General features: G+C 48.8%; 2 protein-coding genes across 3 annotated transcripts; one reads left to right on the top strand and one right to left on the bottom strand.

Moving 5' to 3' along the window:
* Nucleotides 1–1,401: 1,401 nt before the first annotated feature.
* Nucleotides 1,402–6,818, top strand: RNF183 (ring finger protein 183). Of its 2 annotated transcripts, XM_032778975.2 has the most exons (3): nt 1,402–2,745; nt 3,818–4,742; nt 6,167–6,818. In XM_032778975.2, the coding sequence occupies exon 3, from the start codon at nt 6,231–6,233 to the stop codon at nt 6,816–6,818; it is 588 nt and encodes a 195-aa protein (XP_032634866.1). In that variant the 5' UTR covers nt 1,402–2,745; nt 3,818–4,742; nt 6,167–6,230. The 2 variants fall into 2 exon arrangements, with proteins under 2 accessions (XP_032634866.1, XP_074916686.1); XM_075060585.1 differs by having other exon boundaries at nt 3,818–6,818.
* Nucleotides 6,819–8,883: 2,065 nt separating this feature from the next.
* On the bottom strand, nt 8,884–22,460 carry PRPF4 (pre-mRNA splicing tri-snRNP complex factor PRPF4; the record flags this gene model as incomplete). Its single annotated transcript, XM_032778970.2, has 13 exons — nt 8,884–10,820; nt 11,061–11,179; nt 11,270–11,377; nt 11,513–11,635; nt 13,840–13,929; nt 15,004–15,127; nt 15,562–15,620; nt 17,373–17,467; nt 18,986–19,079; nt 19,378–19,457; nt 20,384–20,471; nt 20,711–20,897; nt 22,274–22,460. Coding segments are annotated over 13 exons (1,548 nt in total), but the record flags the coding sequence as incomplete, so codon positions are not given.
* Nucleotides 22,461–23,428: the final 968 nt, after the last annotated feature.

The following is a 23,428-nucleotide window of genomic DNA, read 5'->3' as shown; positions in this document are numbered from 1 at the left end:
GAGGGACTCCACTAGTAACCTCCTTCCAGCCTGACAGTTCACCCTTCAGTACGACCCGCTGGAGTCTCCCCTTTAACCAGTTCCTTATCCACCTTACAACTTTCATATTCATCCCCATTCATGAGCTAGCCACTCCCAGTCCTTATTCAAGCCCAAATTAATGGTGTTAAATTAGCAAATGAATTTTTAGTTCTGCTGAAGTCTGTTTCTGAAGTTTTTTTTGTTCAAGAATAGTGACTTTTAAATCTGTTATAGAATGACCAGGGAGATTGAAGTGTTCACTTACTGGCTTTTGTATGTTACCATTCCTGATGTCCGATTTGTGTCCATTTGTTGGAGCTATTGGGCCATCTCATTAAAATGGCCACTCTGATTACCATTTAACCTGGGCTTAGTCTGGTTTAGCATAAATCACTAGGAACTGTTGATGCTAAATTGAAATCAGCTGCTCTAAACCAAAAACTGAGCAGCCCCACTGGTTTGCAGCCATTAAACTAAAGGGTTTAAAAACCCCTTTGAGTTAAACCCAGGACAGTCTCTAGGCACCAGCAAAGCAAGCATGTGCTTGGGGCAGCCAAAAACCTAGAGCCGACCCTGGCGGCAAAGATGGCTGCATTGAATACAGCAGCACTGTGGATTCACTCTCTTCGTGTCACGTCTTTCAAGGTGTTTTGCGAGGCGGCTGCGGAGTTAGGTTGCTGCTGTGGGCAGGAGGCAGACAGGGACCTCGCCGCGTAACCTGGAGTGGGTGTGCCATGAAGTGCGCAGGGGTAGCTATTTCTGGGGATGGTGGACAGTGACTACCTGGAGAGGAGGATGTATAAAACCCTCAGAGTGCTGCCTTGAGGAATTCCTCTGCCCTGGAAGGGCCACTGCCCCTGCAAACCCTCTGTGTTTCCAGCTGAGATCAGCTGTGTCAGGTCTGGGCCCCATCAGCTGCTGTAATCTGTGTTGGGCATCTCTGAGGGACAACTGTACTTCATGAGGCTGTCAATGTTTTAATCTCTGTCACTAGGTAGAAAATCCCACCTGTACCCCGAGGGACCTGGGCTCGCTACCCATGGGGAGCCAAGGCGCAAGAGGGGAGCCTTGACCCTTCCCCTTGGCCAGCTCTTAGAGGAGATCCCCCACTCCCCAGCCGCTCCTCCATACCTGCCCAAAGGGGCAGCCCCAGGCTGGAGTCCCAGCACAGGGAGGGGGCGCTCCCCGAGCCCCCAGGCCAGGCAGCAGTGCCCTCTGCCTGCTGTGCGCCAAGCCGAGTCCTGCCCACAGAGCACCCTGCCACCCATGTCTCCTCTGCCCCAGGACAGGTGCCCTACTGGAAAGCGGGGCCTGTCCCTTGGCCGCCTCATTAGGAAAATTCTGGTGGCACCTCTGGGGGGTGCGATAGTGGAACTTGTTGTACCTAGGCAATGTCAAAATGCACCAAGGAAAAACTGGGGTAACGGGGGGGTGCAGAGGACACAAGTTACGCAGATCACTCTGATTCTATAGAAATGTCAGCTGGTATTTCAACCACAGACGTGATGCCGGGCGGAGTCGGGAGGTTTATCTCTCTAAATGGCTGTAGAAAGACTTTTGCCATAAAGTTAAAAGAATTGCATTGTTACCATGTGTTTGGGTGCTTTTCCTGTAGCCAGGAGGGGAGGGGAGGGGAGGGGAGAGCAGGGCTGCTGTTGAACTACCAGTCAGTTGGGATCGGAGGGGGGGTCTTTAATTCAATATTAAAACCTTGCTCCCTCCATTCCAGCAGTCTTCCCTCGAGCCAGGCCGGGGGCACAGAGGTGGAAAGGCGCATTGCCCAGTGCTCTTGCTTTTCCTGACAGATGCTTGTGCTGTGGCGGGGGGTTGCGGAGTCTCACCCTTCAGAGCAGGGGGTCAGTAAAGTCCCTGCTGGCTGGCGGGCATGCCCCGGGCAGCGCAGAGCAAAACAAAACAACAAAACATTGCAAAGTACAAATGTGTAAAACCCAAAAAGGGGATGGCCAAAAATTTTTTTGCTTGGGGCTGCAGCACAACTCTCTCAAGCAGCCCAGGCCTAGGCAGGGCTGGTGCTCGCAGTGGGAGGACCCAGACCTCTAGCTTCAGCTACCCCCTTGTAGAACCCTGCTCCAAGGCTTTGAGGCCATTGTCAGGAACACATTTCAGGGCTTGTCTGTTGGCTGGGTACCCAGTCCAGCACTTTAGCTCTGGGGGAGCCCACCGCAAACAAAGTGCAGTAGCTGTTAGCAGGCAGTTCCTTTTCTGGAACCAGGGTGCACTCCAATGGGACAAATACTGGGGCTGGGGCAAGAAGAGACATGGCTTTGGCGGTTTTGTGGCCACAGAAAACCTGGGGGAAAGACTGACATGTTACCCTCCCCCATGCACAGGGGTAAAGGATAGGTGAGCTGGCCAATCACACAGCTACAAGGTTAAGCAGGTTAAGTCAGACAGGCACAACAGAGCCTGGAAGGGATGGGGCTGGGGGCAGGTAGTGCTGCCCTGTTGCCCCAAGGAATTCAGTGTGTTTATGTTGCTCTGTCAGGTGATTTTGCCTCTTTTGAATGGGAAGGTGCTGGAGCAGAAGCAGAGCCTGGGGTGAAAGGAGGCTGAGGGAAGCAGTGTTGGGGGAGAGGCTGGGGTTGGGGACAAGGGCGATGGGGATCAGTGCATTTCAGTGAGCTGGGGTAAGGGAGATGGACTAGGATGGTTACTGACACAAAGGAGAGGCAGGATGGCACAGTGCTTAGGGCTCTAGCTTATGTGACGTTATTGATATAAACTGGGACCATATAGAACATGGGTTGCAACCAAGGTTCTGTAGTGGCACCAAATCCTATGTAAAGGGGGTCATATAAGGTGTCTAAGACCAGGTTACGGGTTACTGGTTATGATTATGCTGTCTGTATGTCTGTATCATTTTTGTAGTTGAAGTTATGAATATTGGCTGTATACTGTCTGTATTTCAAATTTGTGCTGTGTTACTGGGAAAGATCCCAGACAAGTTGGTGTCAGCTCAGCTTAGCCTGCTTGATGGCCCATTAAGGACCATTAGCTACACAATTGACCCATTGAGAGGAGGCGGATACGCCTTGTGACTCAGCAGGGTGTGCAGAAACTGGCCCATGTGACTGCAGACTCCATTTTGCTGTAACTTTCCACAGTAGGAACAAAGAAGTGTTCTTACACCTGGAAAAGCCTATATAAGGCGGAGGCCTCATCTCCATCTTGTCTTCAGTCCTGCTTCTTACCTCTGGAGGGACTTTGCTACAAACTGAAGCTCTGCACAAAGGACTGAATGACCCATCCCAGCGGGGGATGTTCTCCAGAGACTTGATTTAAACCTGCAGTTTATTCCATCACTGCTACAAGCCTGAACTAAGAACTTTGCCATTACTGTATGTAATTGATTCCATTTAACCAATTCTAGCTCTCATCTCTATCTTTTTCCTTTTATGAATAAACCTTTAGATTTTAGATTCTAAAGGATTGGCAACAGCGTGATTTGTGGGTAAGATCTGATGTGTATATTGACCTGGGTCTGGGGCTTGGTCCTTTGGGATCGAGAGAACCTTTTTCTTTTACTGGGGTGTTGGTTTTCATAACCATTCATCCCCAGGACGTGTGGGACTGGTGGTGATACTGGGAGACTGGAGTGTCTAAGGAAATTGCTTGTGTGACTTGAGGTTAGCCAGAGGGGTGACACCGAAGTCATTTTTGTCTGGCTGGTTTGGTTTGCCTTAGAGGTGGATAAACCCTAGCTTTGGTTTAAGCAATTGGTCCTGATTTGGCACTCTCAGTTGGGTCCCGCCAGAACCACATCGGCACAGCTTAGGATTCAGGAACAGCCATGTTCAGTGCTCTGGTCTGCCACTGGTGTCTCCTGTGACCTTGGCCAGCCACTGGCATCCAGGCTGCCAAATCTCATGTCATCCTGGTCTGCTGCACGCATCCCGTCTCCCTGGCTGGGTGGGTGAACTTTAAGCACTAACAAAGCTGCTGCTCTTGTATTAGGCCAGACACCCTCCCACCTATTGTAAGCACTGGTCTCTCCCAGTGCCATCCATAAGCCTCAGAAGAAAAGGGGTTTGGCCCCATGGCTTATCTGGCCCATCCCTTCTGCACTGAGGCTGCCAGCAAGCTGCCTGTCCATCCATGGGGTGCTGTCTGTGAGCTGGTGTGTGGGGCCCAGCAGCCCAAGACAGACCCACCAGGTGAGCCTCAACCCTGAGCTGTCCAGCCTGCTCTGGGGGTGGAAGCTGATGCACATGAACTAATTCCCTCCTGTTGGTATTTTTGTCCCCTCCCCTGCCAGTACCTCTCTCCGGAGCCAGCTGCGTGCTGTAAACAACAGTCACTGACAGCCCTTTGGAGCTCAATGCCTTGTGTGCTGCTCCATGGAAATCAGTTGCAGCCTGCACACTGAGAGGGCACTGTCCCCAAACTGGCCTGGGAACCTCTCCCAGGCCAGCACAGCTTCTCGGGAGCAGCTAGCTCATGGATGTCTATCTTCCCCTCCCTCTTCTCTCCAATAGAAACCTGTTTGTCAAGGCCACCGGTGGTCCTGCCCGCTGCTAAGCGATGGTGTGTGGCTGCAAGTGAGGAGCAGGCAGATGCAGACTGCAAAGGAGGATGAAGGGCGTGTTCACTCGCCAATCTGAGGAGCAGGAGAACAGCTCCACCACCCTGTGCCCCGTCAGGGGCACCTACTTAGCAATGTTGCCGACGCTCAGCTGTGATACCGGGCCCCCTTTGTGAAAGTAAGTGTCCCCTGCAGCCCCTGGTTCCCCAAGGGCAGCTGGGAGGGAGCTTTCTGTAATGCAGCCAGGCATGTTTCCTTGCAGTGGCTGTTTGTCTGTCCAGGGACGGGGGGTAGTGCTGCATCTTGGCAATCAGTCAGGAGCCCTCCTGAGTGGTAGTTCTGTGCTAGTGCCAGACGCTGGTCTCAGGGCTCCCCTCTGCACTGTCACCATTCAGCAGACCATGCCCAGCCTGGGGTGTCTCTCCAACGCCCAGGCTGAGAGCCCAGCACTGACTCCCAACAGACCCTCAATTTGGGTGCTGCATGGATTGGACAGATGTGGCTAGCTGGATCCAAGTGTTTGTTAAGCAGAACTAGTAGCCTGGTGCCCCATTGTGCTCTTGAACTGAGCCCCTTCCCCAGCAGGAAGGGCCTGGGGCATTATGCTGAGCCTGCATTGGTGGTGGGGTTGGTAACCAGAGCATCTTTCTACCTTTTCCAACAAGAGGCTGAGACCTCTATGCAATGAAAAAGACTTGGCTTTGCTTTGCAATGTTTGTTGCTGTGGCTTGAGGGCACAAGCTCTTTGGGGGAAGGCCAGACCTGCTTCTGGGTATATTTGCACAGGGCCCAGTCCTGACAGGGGCCTCTGCTGCTGCTGCTCCTGCCTGGCCTTTGCCTGTGTTCTCTGGGCTAATTGAACACATCAGTCCTGCATTAAGGGTTCTCCAGCACATTCTGTATCAGGGTCAGCTGCATTCCCCAATGCTAAGGCCCATGATTAATAGAATATTAGGATTAGAAGGTACCTCAGGAGGTCATCTAGTCCAAGCTCCTGCTCAAAGCAGGATCAAACCCCAGATTTTTACTCCAGTTCCTTAAATGGCCCCCACAAGGATTGAACTTACAACCATGGGTTTAGTAGGCCAATGTTCAAACCACCAAGCTATCCCTTCTTCTGGCTGAAAGCCAACTGCACCAGAGACAGCTTTAACGCCACCTTGATGGGCCTGACCTCCGAGTTCATAATCACCAGAGGATTTGTCTGAGTTCCAAGCTGAGGTTGGTGGGAGGAAGGGCCTGCTCTAACGGCTTCATGGCTTCTCATGTCTGTTTGAAAGCCCATCACATCACACTGGAGCCAGTGCAGCATCTCTCATGCTGTCACTTTTATCAGGCCATTGAGAGCATGGTTTTCATGTCAAATTCCCTTAGCACCCACCCAGCTCCCTGCCTAGGGTCAGGTTCCTCACTCCCTCAAGGGACTTTGCTGCTGGTTGGACTGACCTGTTACCTACACCGATTCTCCCTTTCCTGAGGTCCTTGTAGTGTGCAGCTGGATCAGCCCGTCCTGAGCAGGGTATATGTGCCTGGGGAGATTAGCAGCTCACTGGGGTGCAGAGGGATGCATTGTAACTGGGCCTTTTGTATTTTTCCAAGCAGCTGGTGGGATCATCTTTCCTGCAGCCCTCACATCAAATGGGCTTCACAGACACAGCAGCTGGGGATGGCGCCTTGCCCCATTGAGACCATGTCAGAAGAGCTGCGCAGGGAGCCAGAGGCAGACTGCCCAGTTTGCTGGAACCCCTACAACAACACCTTCCGTACCCCAAAGCTCCTGGAGTGCCAGCATTCCTTTTGCATCGAGTGCCTGGCACACCTGAGCCTGGTGTCCCCTGCCCGCAACCGGCTGCAATGCCCATTCTGCCGCCACCCCACAGTGCTCCCCTTCAACCAGCCCATCACCGAGCTGCCCACCAACTCGGATGTCCTGCGGCTGCTCAAACTGGAGCCCAACCATATCATCCTGGAGGGCCGGCAGCTGTGCCTAAAGGATGAGCGGAAATCACGGTACTTCCTGCGCCAGCCCAGAGTTTATACCCTCAACCTGGGAACAGATCCAGGGCCCAGGCTAGGTAGCTCCCAGGCTTCCCCTAGGCCGACCTCCATCCCCAGCCGCTCTTCCCTTCAGAGGTGCATCCGTAACCCCCAGTTCCGCATCTTTGCCTACCTGATGGCCATCATCCTCAGCATGACACTGCTGCTCATCTTCTCCATCTTCTGGACCAAGCAGTTCCTGTGGGGCATAGGCTGAGGGCTTGGCAAGCCCCACAACTGGAGCCCAGAGCTCAACATCTTCTCAGACAGCAAAAGGGCCCAGGTGACATCAGCTACTTGGCATCTGCTTTGGGCAGGGGAGTCCTCTCTGCACCCTCCAGGACAATCTGTGTAGGCTCTGGCTAATGAGCTTTATTCCAGATCTCTTCTCAGTGATACACCCAGCCATACTAGTCGTCTGGCTACATCCCAAGACCTGGGGGTTCCCCGGCAGCCACGCTGAACATGGTGCACCAACAGCAGCAGAACCTGTATGATGTTCTGGAACTGCCCCATAGCTGAAGCTCTTTGCTGCCTGTCGTGGGGTCTGGGGCCCCGACATGAGCTCCAAGAAGCTATGGGAATATTGATGCTCATAGTAGTGGGCAACAAGGCCATTATACTGGATGGCCAGGACTCAAGAGGAGGGGATACTGCAAACCCCAGCCCAGGAGGAATGAGCCAGAACCTTATGGAAAGTGAAGATTTCTAGAGCTCACCTGTGACTCATCTTCTTGTCTCTTCTGGGATAATACCACAGATCTGGGTGCCACCAAGGACAACATGCAGGCCAGGACATTCATGTCCACAGACTGACACCATCTGTTGTGACAAAGGTCCTCATGGGGGGGCTGCGCTTTTTCCATCTGTTGGATAAGCAGACCCCTGGCCCACAGCAAAGACCTGCAAGAAATTTAATCTTTTGTCTTTTTGAGCTAATTGTTGCACTTTTTTGTTGTGTTGTTTACAATCAAACACATTCAGCTCCTGTGCCAGGGTCCCAACTCCTCCTCTGCTCTCACCCCTCAACCTCACTTTCTTTTCCAGAGGCAAAGAAATAAATGCAAACGCTTTCCATTTCCATGGAGCAGACACGAATTGCCTGAACAGAGAGAGCCAGTGTCAGTCCTGCCTCTGGATTAAGTCAGTGGGCTCAGATTGCAGCAGCTCTGTTTGAAGGGCAGCATGGTGAAGGCTGTTCCAACTCCTCAGGTTTGCACTGACATGTGATTCCTCAGCTGTGCCTGTTCTGCCCCAAGATGGGCTCAGTAGTAGTGACAGTGTTCCCCATTGTGTACCTGGCTGGCAGCTAGCAGGAAGTGCATGGTACTCTCACTGTGGGTAACTGCACTAGTCCCCAGGAGTGCTCAGTATCTACACAGCCTGAGCAGCTTTTGTTTCTTTAACATTTGCTCCATCAGCCCCATCATAAGTTGTGCTTTAGCCATACTGAGCAGCCCTGGGCCTCGCTAACTTGGATGGGAGACCTTTAAGGAAGCAATAGCCATGAACCAGTCTCTTCCCTTTGCCTCAGCACTCAACCAGTTTTGGAGGTGCTGTCTTCACCAGGTGAGACCTCAGGCCCCAAGCAGTCAATAAAAAGCAGGTGTGGCAGCCACTGGCCACATGCCAGGTGGGATAATTACATTCTGCTTCCTGCAGTAAGTGTTATGGAAGTTTGGCCTCATGTCCTTCCCCAGACTGTTGGGGAGGTTTACTGTGTGCTGTCATGCAGTAGGTGTGTTTCACCTCAGAGTTGGCTGCATTTCAGGAGTGGAAGCTGCAATCCGAGAGGTAGGAACATATTTGCAGAAATGCTGGAATTCAACTGCCACAACTGGGGAAGGAACGGCCCACTTTAAACAGTTTGTTCGGCCATCAGAAAAGGCCTTGGCCCGCAGACAGTGTCATGGGGAAGAGGGTAGAGCTTCCTTCTTGCTGCAGGCTGTACCCCACCACCCCATTGGTGGCTGAAGTCTCCATCATAGCAGGCAATTCCTGTTGGTGTGTGTGCAAGGGGGCAGGTAATCTAATGATGGGACCCATCGCTCCTCTTAGCATATTAACCATCCCTTCTGCTGCAGAGACTGACAAGTCTGGACTCCTTTGTGGGGAATGATAGCCTGAGGGATGGGGTGAGGCCAGGAGGAAAGAAAATAGAAGCTGGAGTCACTAAGGAAACTATAAGGGACAGGATGGCTTCAGGAGTGGAGGCTGCTGCTTTGGATCCAGTTGTTACCATCTGAGAGCTGTCATGGGCCTCTCTACAAAGAATTCTATGCTCAGCAGGCAGGTGGCTACATTTATTTAATAAAGCAAGTCCTGCTAGGTCAGAGTCCAGCTAGATCTCAGCCTGTTCCAGCAGCAGCTCCTTCTGCTGGCACCTCTCTCTAAGGTACAGCCCAGAGGGACATGGCTGGGTAGCTGTAGGGAACTCAGTCAAATGATGTATTGCTGCTCAATCACATGACTTCTATTTGCCTGCAAACTACAGTGTAACCTGGTTTAAGGTACTGTCCAGAAGACCAAACATCAGTTGCTTAGTAGAGATGGATCTTAAAGAGCAAATAAATTAGACTGGATAGCTCAGGGGACATTTTAAGTGGTTTCCCGGCCAGGGCTGACTGAAAGTGGGGTCCCTTGTGCAGCTCTCACTGTACAGACTGGGATTATGGTAGCACTTGTTTTAGGTTTATATGCAAAGTCTGTGCTGCACTTTAGCAGTATGTTGCCACTGCAACCCCTGGGCAGAAAGATGGCCACTCCTAGCAGACTACGTGCAGGGCATTGGTCAGCTGCCATTGTTTCCTCAGGGGTAACCCTCTCAATAATGAATTAGAGGTGGTGGGGCAAAGAGCAGGTGAGACCAGATGTTTCATGTAGTCAGCTAGAGAGGCAAGGAGTAATCTCACTTCCTCAGCCTTTTCACTAACTATGATCCCTCATAGTACTTAGGGAATTGGGGGTGGTGAAGAACTACACTGCTGCAGGCATGTACTGCTACTCTCGAGAGGAATGGGAGAAGATGACGCTGCTTCTCCCTTGCTGGGGGCACTTTTCAGAGACAGTCCCACAAAGATCAGCTTTTCCACACTGCATGGCTATCTCCCTCACCCTGTTTAATGCACTGGTTAGTGCATACAAACAAAACACAGGGAAGGGTGCAACTGAGAACGAACAACCCTGTATCACCCATCCACTCTCAAATACAGTGGGTGGCTAGAGCAAGAACCTTAAAGTGAAACAAACTAGCAACAAAACTGTAACTGACACCTCTGTATGCATGTCCCAGCAGACTTGCAGGCACCTTAAACTGGAGAAGTCCATGTCACTTGAAAGTTTGTGGTTTAATATCTGAAGTATCAGAGAGGCAGAAGGGGATCTAGGGCAGTGGGCAGTTCAAGCCTGATTTTGCGTGAAGAGAAAACTCCCTTCTGCCCCACTGCTTAAAATTCACCCACAGCAGATGCCTAAAGGGGCATGGGCTTCCACATTCTGCAGAGATCCAAGCTCTGTGCTGGGAGAACCAATGTGCCACATTTAAATGACTGAAGCAGCTGGCTCTTTGCCAAAAGCAAGATCATTCAGGCTCCACAGCTGGGGAAAGTCTCCTACAAAACTGATCTTGAGGGTGATGCCAACCAATGGGTTTTATGGTACAGTACATCTGAAGGGGTGTGTGGGTATTTACAAACATGTATAACAAAGAATAAAGCCCATGAGGAAGGTGTGGTAGAGTAGATGGCTCACACCAGAATTTCTCCCCAGAGCCAGGGGGTAGAGATTATACAAATCATACAAGGTGAGGTTACAGAATCACTCCAGGAGCTCAGATCAACTCTGACTTTGGCCAACTCCCAGCACAGGGGATGCACCAGCACCATGGGGAAGCCGACATCAGCCATCAACTCCAGCCACCATTGTAGTTGATGCAACAGTTGACTTTTTTTTTTTTTTTAAATATAAAAATGCAGGGACAACCCAGTCTGTGATATTCCCTGTCCTGGGTCACTGGCAGCTCAGAGCTACTCTGCCATCCACAACTTGAAGGTCCTGTCATATGAGCATGTTGCTATTAGCTGCCCATCTGAGGAGATATCCAGTCCCATTACTTTTCCCTCGTGGCCAGCCAGCGTTTTCAGAGGGGACCAGCCTGGGTGAGTCCAGATCTTGGCTGTGTTATCATAAGCACCGGTGAGCAGGAAGTTACCATGCGTAGCTGCAGTGAAGAAGAGGGGAAGAGGTGAGGTTTGCATGTAGAAACAGCAGCAAATAGATTGCCAACACCAGATTGCAGATTCTGGAGAGGAGTCTGCTGAGTTCTGGGATTTCTGGCTATTACCAGCACAGATTGTTCTGCAGTTTTATTGCACATACAGCTATCCCAGCCACATCAGTCCAGGGAATTAGGAGGAAGTGTTGCTAAGCAAACCAAAGGTGTGGGAGGGGAAACACTTACGTTCAAACTTCACTCCGGTCACCAGGTTCTGGTGGGCAGGTATGGTGTAGACACACTTCCTCTGGCGGAGGTCCCACACTTTGCATGTGTTGTCCCCGCTGCCCGTTGCTATGTGGTATCTGCCATGAGGAGAAGGAAGAACACACTGGTCTCAGCTGGAGTTCATGCTCTCAGAACCCCTAGCTGTACCGTTCCAGCTCCCTCCTTACCCATTTGGGGAGAAGTTAATCCCATAGATTTCCTTCAGGTGGCCCTCCAGGAACATGATACAGCGCCCAGTACGCAGATCCCACACCCGACCAAAAGCATCCATGCCACTGGGGAAAGAAAACTCAGCATTGACGTTTCTTAAACACTCAAGAGTGGTCACTAGCCTAAACAAACACACCCAGCCCAGCAAAGATCATCTGATCCTGAGCAACAACCTTGCTAAGGTTCAATGTAAATCTTACCCAGTCCCAGCAAGAGAGCCATCAATGTGGAAGGCGATGTCATAAACCCCCTTGCTGTGCCCCTCCTGATGGAGAATCTCCTCTTGAGCTTGCAGGTCCCAGAGGCGCCAGGAGTGATCATAGCTGGAAAAACAAAGCCATGTGTTCAACTCAATGTATTTTTCAGAATTCTAACCTTGGCTCAGACTACAAGGTATGTGGGTGCTCAGACACTGTTAGAAACACAAACAGATAACTGCTTCATCAGTGCATCACTGCTGGTCAACCCAGCACCTCATCTGCTGCACAGCATGGGATGACTAGGAACAAGCCTTGTTGCCCTGATGACACCAAGAAGTCCTCAGTGTTCTGCAGTGTCCTTGCAATGTGCTGAGGAAGAGGACGCTTCCCCCAGTGCCACATGACAATGGCAGCCAGCTGGCCAGCCACCGAAGGGAGCACAGATCCTGTCAATAAAATGAACATTTCACCCATTGAGTGCCCTCCGTGGTATAAACCCAATAGCACATGCACGCCTGTGTTAGGGCTGCTGGGACAAGTCAGCCTTGTGGTCAGATGTTTGGCTCCATGTGTATTCTTTCTGTGAGCTGTACTGACTCTGGCCAGAAAGCCTGTACAGGAGGCTCCAAATCAAACTGCCCAATAAATCCACAGATTCGGTTCATAGTGAAGGCGCTTGGTCAGGTTTACTGTCAGTGAAGCACAGTCCCAGTGCCCTGGCTCAATGGTTATAGGTACACTAGCTCATGTATGAGCATTGCAATGGACTAGCTCAGTTAATGGTGGGACTTCCAGCCAAAGACACTCACTCTGAGATCTCTTTTATACATCAACACAAACAAGTTACACACTGTCCCTCTGACATAGTCAGTTACCACCCATCACACTGTCATCCTGACCTTATCTTTAGGATGGTTCAGTGTGTTCCTGTTATTTTTAGGAAATATGTTGGTATCAAGATGTTTTGGTACCACCCTTCTGGAATGTGTTCATGCGAGTGCTCTGTTTCGAGCACCTCTTAGGAGTGTGTGTTTTTGCAATATCAGCCCTGTTCTTGCCAGATTCTACGAGCTGGGCCTGGCTCTAGTTCACAGTCGGATTTTGCTTTATATCAGCAAAGTTTCGTGCTACTTTAGCCCAGGCCTCAGGCTTCATACCAGGCCTCTGACATAAGAGCTTATGTTTCAGGCCCTCTTCCTACTATAAGCCTCAAAGAGCAAAGATGCGTATTCACTGGCCACACGTGGAGAACTGCATTTGCCCCACACTGTTAGATGCTCTCCTACAGCTCACTGTAACCAGCTTTCACTCTGCAGGCATGTTTCCTAGTAGGGGGCTGAAAGATGCAAGTGACAGAACCTGAGTGAGAATTTGTTTCTCCAGGTAAGTCAGTCAGTCATAATGACAAGCTGCCAGTTTGCAACATTTTGGTTCCAAGGGGAACTGACTGGCAGATTTCTGAAGAGCATGTGAGCTTTGGCACCCAGTGCTCTGGGAAGATTGGCAGATATTTACTTAAGGGGCAGTTGGGAGAGAGGCATTATTTTTAACACCTGTGCATAGTTTGAGGGGCAGGGAGGTGAGTCCCCATTTAAACAAAGACTCAGGTGATGGTTTAAAGACCCAGGAAAAGTACATTATAACCTGCTAGTTACAGATGCAAGACACAACAGGGAACACAGTCTGGAGATCCCCTGGAACTGGAATGGAGGGAAGAGAAGCAGAGAGTGAGGTCACTGACTCATAAGTGTATGGTTGGGTTTCGGGATAGATCAGACCCTCCGCCCTAGGGGTATTTGGGTCTAAACAACAACTTAATAGGATCTGTTCCACTCCTTGCCCAAGCCCATTAGCAGGAAAACCTCCATTCCCAGACTTATTTGCTCATGCTTTGTACTGATCAAAATCAGTGTTAACCACAGGCAGTGAGCTGATGGCACAGCTTGACAACAGGGCTTTGACAGTTGGCACATCCCAAAAGGCAGGAAGTGGTTATTCCACTAGTCAGTGTTTCCACGGGGAAAAATATTATTCTGATCTCCTGTACTTTATACCCACTTGGAGACCAACAAGGTCTCACTTGAAGGGAAGAGAATGGAGGACTGCACAGGGTCCTGCCCTTTTAAGGCCCCAGCTTGTGGTAACCTGTGGTTTATTGCAAAAAATGGCTGGCTGCGATCTCTGTTGGATGATTTGAGATGAGATGTGCCCCTCACCTTGGAAATCAGTTTGCCAACCCTGCTCTGCAGACATACAGCAGCTTCTATTTGTTATAATTTAAGAGCTAAAGCTTAGTACCCTGAGTACGGTAAATCAATGCCACATACCAAGTGGTGCCCAGGAACCTCCCAGAGGGATGCCACATCACTCGTGCCACTCTCATTGTATGGCCCTCGATATCTGCCACCGGTTCATCACTGAAAGAAACAAACCAACCCTGTTACACATTCTCTCCAGCGGGAACAGGCCTCACTTGCACTACTGCAGTCATTAGGGTCACACAGCAACATGACTGACAAAAACTTGTATGCACATGGATGTGTCTCCAGGGTTAGAAACACCCAAGAGAAGGGTCACCCCAAGAGAGAATTAATTAGAATATTAGAAGCTCCTATTGTTTTCAGGTGCTTTGAAATTAAAATAGCAGCAGCAACATAAACAATAACAACATTATAAATGACTGAGCTCCCTGGGGCAGGGACTATCTTGTCTGTGGTTGTATAGCACCTCCTCTGTATTACTGTAGCACCTAGAACACCACACAGGGGACATGAAATCTGAATACGACCAAGGGGAGCAGCAGTTATCACCATCCCAGTTAATCAGAACAAGTATGGAAGGAGTCACATGGTGGTCAAGAATGGGCTGATACCAGTTCTGCCAAAAATACATGCATCAGCCCAGCAGCCACTAGGAGGTTTGAAAGAGTATCAGAAAGAAAAACATTCATCTGAACAGGCCAATTAAAGAGATAACCTTCTCCATGTCCACACGGGACAAATAACTAAACCCCCAGGTGCAAATTTACTGCTGCCATGCTAAAGGCAATTAAAAACCATCCCTCAAAGCTAATAGGAAGGAGCTGAGGCCTTCAAAGCCACCTGTGTCTCATGCAGACACACACTGCAGGGCTTTGCTTTCAAAACAAGCCAGATGTCAATATCCTGTGCACCCCTCCTCGTTTTATTCTTGTCAGACTGAAGGCTGGACATGGCTTTTGACGACAGCCATGTCTGCTCCTGATCCCAACAAATGACTCTTTGGTAGCAAGGTGCTACATTTGGTCCATCCCTCTCTGGATACTGGTATTAACTGGAGAGCCCAGACAATGTTAAAAGTTAACTACTTAGCTCCCGTGGCTGGGATTTTTCTCTTGGCAGAAGACTACGGTGAAACACTGAACTCCCAACACAGGGTTTTAAAACCTCAGCAGCACTTAGAATAAGGTCCATAACCCAGACCGTGGCTCCACTGTCCAGTGTCATTCTGACCTTTCAAGGTTCCAGAGTTTGACAGAGCCATCAGCTGCACAAGAGGCCAGGTTGATGTCCTTCTTGTCCAGGGAGACAGTAGCCTGGGGATGGAACACTATTGCTCCTACATTGGTGTTGTGCCCTTGGCGGGGGTAAGAATGAGAGAGAGAAAGAGAAAGTCAAAAGACTGCATGCTCTGCTAGGTGATCTCTGCTTCCCCCCACCAGCTCTTCTGACAACAGGTTTTATCAGGTCAGAATTGTGCAACCAAGTTCTGGCATATTGGACATGGAACCACAGGATTCTTCCTCGCTGTGGACTAGCCAGGGACTTGGACATCTGGCTAAAATATGTCAGCACAGACTAGGAAACCCCCCCACCAATTTCAATGACCAGCAACAAACAATGAGCTCATGGCACCCTCTCCAGCACTGGTGAAAGTTGCAGAGATTCACCCACAAAGAATCCAGTTCCCAAAGCATCTTTAGTCAAATAGCAATGGTTTACATTATAACCAGACTCTGAGGGAAATAAGGGTACTTAGCAAAGAGCTTGCATCAGCAAAAGCACCTCTACCTCTTAAAGTATGAACAAGATTGCAGTCAGGCACAGACCAGAGCTTGCACAGGCCACTCCTGTTGAACACAAGAAACATGGTTAGAGTCACAGTCACAACACAAGAGGGATTGCAAACCCCAAAAGCACAGCTCAAAAAACACAGTGTGGGGTTACTGCAGTGACAAATACTGGTAAACACTGATCTAACTTCCACAAGACTGATCCCTGAAGGGTTAGAGGGGGCTTTGGCAGGCAGTTCACTGAACAGATGAGAAGTCTCCTCCCTTGACGAGTGATTGTGGATGAAGGGCTCAACCAGTAGGAGAAGGGACAGTTCTCACTGCTCTTAGTCAATGCAAGAGCCACCTCCAATTCAGAGGTGGAATGTGCCACTCAGTGTTTTGTGTGTGTAAGCTGCAGGTTCAGAACCTCTTTGTGGTGCAGACACTAGAGTATGACATGATCCCACAAACCACACACTGAAAAGGCTGGGCAGAGGGCTTGAGGCACAGAAGTGAGGGCATGAAATGAAGTTGCCTGGAATGCTGTGTGATCTTGCTATAAGGGGAACAGATGCTCCAAACCCTTGCTAGGAAGTAGATTCGGGCGAAGGCAGGGTTTAGAAAAGCAGGCATAAGCCTTACTGAGATCTCAAAACCCTACTCTAGGGGAATTTTGAACCACTGTGCAAGCGCAGAATTAATGTCCTCTGCAGTCTTTTCCCCCCTGCGGAATAATGGATTCTGACAAGGTGTTGAAGGAAGCTGTGACAGAGATCACACTGAAATTACACCTTTCACCCACCAGAGGCTGATGTGGTGCCAGGAGAAGGCACCTGACTCAACGGTTGGAGCAGCCAGCCATGGAGAGGCTGCCTTCCTCACAATGCCCTGTCCCACAGGTCCAGGTGGGGAGGCATGGGATATATGGGGGAGGAGGAAGGGGAGGGGGAGAGATGGACAGAGGAGCAAGGCACATGGGGCGGTCTCACACAATGGGGTTCAGAAGAGCTAGTGGGGGAGGCAGACTGGGGCAGGGGCACAGGAAGTAGTGGGGTGACATTGAGCCAGGGGCTGAATGGGCCTGGGGGTGCAGGAATACATGGAGACAGGGGCAGCTATGGCTGGCTGAGTGAAGGTGCAGGGCCACACAGGGACAAGGGGGTACAGGACCACATGGGGACATGTGCAGACATGCCTGGCTGAATGGGAAGTTGGGGTGCAGGGACACACGGGGATACAGCAGATGTACTTGACTAAATAGAAGAGGATAGGGGTCAGCCAGAGTCTGCATTGGGGATGCTCCCCAACTCCCTAACAAATCCCCGCCAACAAATCCTATTAAACAGTTCTCCCACGAACACCCAACAACCCTCTGGGTTCACTCCCATGCTGCTTCCCAGCAATTACTTCCCCCTCCCTCAGCTCCGCCATTACCCCTGAATCCCCGAAGCCTTCTCACTGCTTCTGATGGGTGCAGAAAATACATATCTGTATTGTAGTTTAAATGAATCATTACTCAAAGTTCTGTATTAATATGCCTAATAAGGGATCTATTGGTCAAAAAACATTTCCTGAATCTTTTTTGGTCTATACTGTTACAGACACTTGTTAATGGGTATTTTGAAATAAATTACCAAAATAACTGAAACATGCGTGATTATACTGTGTTAATTTGACAAAAAATATGCAGAATATTGCAGAATTTTAAAATATTCTACACAATTTTAAAAAAAATTTGGCACGGAATTCCCCCAAGAATAAATCTCCCAGGACTCTGCCACCTCCTCGCCCCTCCCCTCCCAAAAAATATTGTAAAAGGAAACTAACCAGCAGGCTGTGGCGAGGAGTTTGGAATTGGGACTGAAATGGCAGTAAGATATCGGGCGGTCATCCCCAATCTGACTGCAGAAATTATTCAAGGACTGCAAAGACACAGAGACAACTGACTTAAAACAGCACAAAGCAGCAAGAACCTCCCCCTTTTTAAGGAGACCATTCAAGTTACATACCTAAGCAAAGAGAACAGAGACCTTCACCAAGTCACTCTGCAAACAGGTAAACTGCCTCAGCACCATGCCAACTCCATGGAGCCGACACATTCTACTGTAGGGCAGGTCTACACTACAAAATTAAGTTGACTTAAGTCGACGTACACTACTGCAGTAATTAAAGCAGTGATTCCCATACACACTATGTTCCTTCTGTCTGCGCTGTGCTTCCTCACCAGCAGCACTTCCACCAAGACATTGTGGGGCACTGACAGCTGTGAGTCCTGCACAGGGCGGGGCTGACAGCCCAAAGGTAATGTAAGTAATGCAGTGTCTATGTGAACACCTTGTCACCTTAACTACATTGACCTAAGCGCGATGCCTCTCACAGAGGTGGAGTTATTAAATCAATGTAGTAGGCGACTTACGCCAGTGGGAGTTTTAGTGTAGACGCTTAAGAGTTAGATCAGCATAACCTCTCAGCTTACTGGGCCCCGCACTACTGGATATGTTAGAAGGTGCACTTCGAAGTGTTGGTTCTGATCCAGAGAGCCCTATGTGGTCTGGGTCTGTCTTTTCCTACATACCAGGTGCAATCACCATTGATTTCGCCAGGGCTAGTGGCAGGGTGCTCTCATGAAAGAGTCCACTTATCTAAAGCTGCCCCCCTCTGGAGTTATTACGTAGAATATTACTGGCTTTAGGGCACAGTGTGAGAACGCTCTGTTAAGCTCTGAATTGGCTTCTAGAGCATTTTTACAGAAGACGGGGGGTTGGTTTCCATTGACTCATTCTGAAACAATTGTTACTGTGTTGGTTTTTTCATTGGTTTAAGGCTCCCAGGTGCCAAGGAAGCAGGTGAGTGAACAATCTTTAAAAAAAAAAGAAAACAAAACATGATCCCTCTTCCCTGCTGAGCAAGCCAGTGATGAGCCCAGGCAGTTTTTTTATCACCATAGGCTACTCATGCAGAAGTGCACAGATGTGTCTCCATCCTTTTGCCCTGCAGGCAGAGGGTTAACAGAGCTGTGTGGATACAAATTTATATCCATGGATGCGGATATTCGCAGGTATAAATCGGAACTGCAGTGGGGCAAGGAGCAGAATGTGGGGCCGATGCTCCCAGGAGCCAGTGCCCCATGCTGGCAGGTCCTCTGGCGTGTCCCTGCCCCCGTCCCTTCCATGCAGTTGACTGCATCTCCTGTTTGGGATATAAATTTGTATCCGTGCAGGACTTTAAGGATTAAACCCAAACCCTGTCCTCTGAACCACTGATGGGACAGGACCATTTTAGGTTCAAGGCCCAGCCTGGTCACACGATCAGAGAAGGGGCAGAGCATATTACGCAGGGCTTGGAGAATAACAAGCAGCTGGGAAGTCACTCTAGGTCTGAGGGCTTTGCTCTGCGTTTCTTGCTGATCACTTATGATCAGAGACAAAACCACCCCTTACCCTCAGGGATTTGTGCAGTTCTTGCTTCTGGGATGTCCTGGTCGCTTCTGGAATCTCTTTGTACAGACGGGCTTCTTCCAGCCGCTTTGTTGCCCTGTGGCATGAGCAAAATTAGAGTGATTATACCTCACATCCCCCTGCCCTAGGGCTGGCATAGGTCCTGTCCTCTCCTTCCTGTCGTCAAAGCTGGGCTACTGCCAGCACTAGTCATTATGTGTACAACCCTATAGTCCTTTATGCTTGGCTCCAACCACAGCTACGAGTCCCCTGTTCTCAAGCTGCCAGTTTTGCCCACCACAGGGCAATCATTAGCTTGGTTTAACAAGTCTGCTGCTCCTTATAACAGCTCATATCTTCTCCCACTGTCTTCAGTTTGTAACCTGGTTCCTTACCTGGGAAGCGAGTAGTTGGCGATCCACAGCCTAGCTGTTTTCAGGCTGTTTGGCCCTTCATGATACCAAGTTTGCTGATACTAAAAAACAAACAAACCCAGAAACAGTTTGAGTGATGTCACTATTCTATTTGGTGCCCTACACTGCCTCTATCACCATGGTACCAGAATGCTACTGCAGCATCTGCTGGTAAATCTGTGCTGAGAGTGGGAAGCAGCTATTTTCGAGGGTTTATAAAGTATGTGGATTAGTGTGGCTCTATTATCCCTAGAGAAGGGTTTAAGGCAGATGTGTCACACATACGGTGTCATGGACCAGATTTGGCTTGTCTGAGACGGTTCCATAGCCCACATGCCATGTTCAGATTGCGCAGTCTCAGCTTTTCATTTAATCACTGCATAGCTATTTTAGCAGATGGAAGGGGGAAGGAAGTCCAGGGAGTGGGAAGTGAGACTTGCTGCAAGGCAGAAAATGCAGAGAGAACAACAAAGGAAAAACAAAATGAAGAGGGAGAGAAAGAAGGGCGGAGAAGGGCAGAAACAGTGGTGTGGTGGCTCAAAGTGGGTGGCAAAGACAATGAATGTTACAATAAAGTACTTAATAGTAATTAAAAGGTTAATTACTCTAAAAGGACACATTCTGGCCTTGCTCTTCATGCAGTCCTCTCATTGCCAGCAGCAAGTTTTCTGCTGTTGAAGGAGAGGGGCATGGAGCCCTACATCTACACTTCTGGCTCATGGACAATAACTAGATGTGGAATGCAGGCCTTTCAACACAATAAATTTGACACCCCTGATTTAATAGGTTATAAAAGTGGAAGCAATAGGTTTTTTCAAATGGGCAGCAGTGGCAGGAAGGGATGATGCGTGGAGTGAATTCATACTATCAGACTGTCTATTGAAATAAGAATCCACCAGGATAGAGGCCTGGAAATAATACAGGCTGCGAAGCAGCCTCCTCCTCTCTGCATTAACAGCCAGCAGACACTAAGAAAGGGAGATTTTACCTCTTCTTTGGATTTCTTAGATTTATCATCATCTTTCTTGGTTTTTTCTAAGGCGTCTGTGCCAACCACCGAGAGGATATTTCTCAATCTGTAATGAGATGCATCAAAAGTTAACCCTATTCACTCAGTGAGTTCTAGATAATCTTGGTCAGGAGAGATGGTCAGTTTCTTTCACTGTCTCCTCCCCTCAACTCCTCCTACATCACCATGAAGACTCACTGGTCAACAATACTCGCTGCACTCAACATCTCAAGGAATTTGACAGGAGATTTGAATGGGGTGGAGGTGGTTACCACTATTAGCCACACAAAGGACTACACACAGCACCTTTCTCTCCGTTCTGCAGGCCCCTCTCCAAAGAGCGTGATGGGCTCCCCCAGTGCTCGCAGGCACGCCTTGACTTCAGAGTCATCTGTGGAAACGTTGATCTGCCTGGCACGCTTCCTGCGCTCAAACTCAGCCAACACTTCTGCCTGACGCTCACTTATGTGGTCTTCAAGATCAAAGACCTCACCTAAACCAGAAACACAGCCATCGGATTAAAACAACAACAAATGAAATTAAAGCACCAAAGGTTTGGACAATTCTAACCACTAAAAGCTATATATAATTTAAAAATGATTCTCACAACCATTTAAGGCAGGGATATTTGGTACTAGCAATGGCATGTTCCTCCAGACACCCTGCTCAAATCAAGATGGAGCGCTGGATATTAGGACTTGTAGTCTCAGCAGCCCCAACCTCTGTATTGAAGTACAGCAGCTGATTAAGTACAGCCCTCAGGCTTCTGGCAAGCTGCCAGCATACCTAGGGTCCTATGAAATCCATTTTATTTTTGTAGATTTTTGGATTTTTAAAGAATGAATTCACTCTTCTCCAGATTTCATAGCTGGGCAAAGTTTGTGCATCTACAATTTTGGCCAATATTCAAACTTAATCAAAGACTCATTAATCCTTATAAACATCTCTAAGTCAGTTAAAAATTAATTCCATCTTTATGGGACGGGGTTTAAATCAAGATTGTTTGACACACTGACAATTAATTAGCCTAACAATGTTCAGAATTGAATTACAATGGGAAAAGCTGATTTAAAAAAATGCCCACAATTTAAACAAAACATCCTTCAAATATACAAGTATCAGAGGGGTAGCCGTGTTTATCGCTTTTTACAGATCTAGATTAAGAGTCCTGTGGCACCTTATAGATTAGCAGAAGTATTGGAGCATAAGCTTTCATGGGTGAATACCCACTTCAGACGCATGTTAGTATTCACCCATGAAAGCTTATGCTCCAATACTTCTGTTAGTCTATAAAGTGTCACAGGACTCTGTTACTTTTTGCAAATATACAGTATATGGTAAAAAAGTGACATTTTAAATCACCTTTTAAAGTAGCACTCAGTAATATGACCAATCTGACATTGCTGAACAATAACACAAGAAGTCCACAGTAGAGTGGGTGTGTGTGTTAGGGGAGTTAGTGAGACAGCGTGCGTGTTACGGGAGTATGTCTACACGCTGTCTCTTTAAGCAGTGCACTCACCAATGCTACCCATTGCTCAGACAGCAGCCAGGCTGAGCCAGAAGCTGGTGCAGACAGGTGCCCCTTTGTCTCCCCACCCCAGCTGAGACGGGTATACCAGCAGGGAGAGGGGGACAACATGACATCTGTGCCCCTCCCCCGCCCCATACACCACAGCAGAGCAGCTTGACTCTCCCAAGTGCGGCTACACCTAGCCCTCCCTGATGGCATCCTGCAGCAGCCCTAGTGGCAGAGACAGCAGGATTCCACATTAATGTTTTGATTCTGTGATTCCGTCTGTGTTCTCATTAATGCAAATTTCACATGGCCCAAACAAGAAGAGGGTGTTACGCAGAGAGCTTTCTTACCGCTGGTTATGTTAATATTGCCTGCCTCAATCGCAGCTTTCACTCTCTCTCTTCCCAGGAGCCCTGATTCTCCTTTGGCAAGACGTTCCCTTTCCTTCTCCTCCAAGCTGCCGTAGAAGATATGGGATCTCTTGGGTGGGGGAGCATCACTGTCCTCTGAGAGCTTGTTTTTTGTTGCCTGGAGAATAAAGGCAGGATTTCAAGACTTGTTAGATATTTATCTGGCTACAAAGCAGCAATTCTGCAATCTCTTCAGCTGCGTCAGACAGCATCCCCCAGTGAGAAAGAGTTAATCAGGTCATCCAGGTGAGAAGCCCTGAAATTTATATATAAAGTTTATTTGAACGTCGAGACTAATCCCCAGCAAAACTGCGTTAAAGACGAGTTAGCTGCAAAGTAGTTTTTAAAAAACCGGACTTGTGATCTTTGCTGCTTCTTTATGATGTTAACAAAAATCCTCTCAGGCTTTCCTTAAGGTAGGTGCATATTTAAATGGCATCAGCTATTTCTGATTAACTCCCTGCAAGCACGCTCTTATTCTGAAATAAGAGTGCCGCCTTGCTCCTCTTGATTCAGCTAAACCAGAACACACTCATGCTCCAGAAAATATGAGCATGCATACAGAGATATTCCTAAATAACTCCATGGAGAGACAAGCCCTTAAAATGTAGAGTCTGCTCTTTAGCTTTGCTGGAGGACCTCTGGGTTATATAAGGCATGTCTTAACACTCTAAATGAAAGAAGGAAGGATCTGAATCTTTCACAAGGAATTTCACTATTTGAAACATTACTTAGCCTCAGAAGCTAAATAGGTTTTACTAACAGTAAACAGAAGAAAAATTTTAAACAGTAATCCCTTCTCCACTTTAAAGCTGAACCTTTTCTGATCTTCAGATAAGAACGTAAGAATGGCCATACTGGGTCAGACCAAAGGTCCAGCCAGCCCTGTATCCTTTCTGCCAACAGTGGCCAATGCCAAGTGCCCCAAAGGGAGTGAACCTAACAGGTAATGATCAAGTGATCTCTCTCCTGCCAGCCATCTCCTCCCTCTGACAAATAGAAGCTAGGGACACCATTCCTTACCCATCCTGGCTAATAGCCATTAATGGACTTAACTGCCATAAATTTATCCAGTTCTCTTTTAAATCCTGTTAT

This window comes from Chelonoidis abingdonii, chromosome 24 (assembly GCF_003597395.2).
Source record: "Chelonoidis abingdonii isolate Lonesome George chromosome 24, CheloAbing_2.0, whole genome shotgun sequence".
In the NCBI taxonomy this organism is placed as follows: Eukaryota; Metazoa; Chordata; order Testudines; family Testudinidae; genus Chelonoidis; species Chelonoidis abingdonii.
Note: the sequence above shows the minus strand (reverse complement) of the source record. Positions and strands in the feature narration are given on the sequence as shown.

Coding starts and splice junctions, on each gene's coding strand:
- RNF183 (XM_075060585.1), top strand. CDS start 6,129: ATGCATTGTAACTGGGCCTTTTGTATTTTTCCAAGCAGCTGGTGGGAT.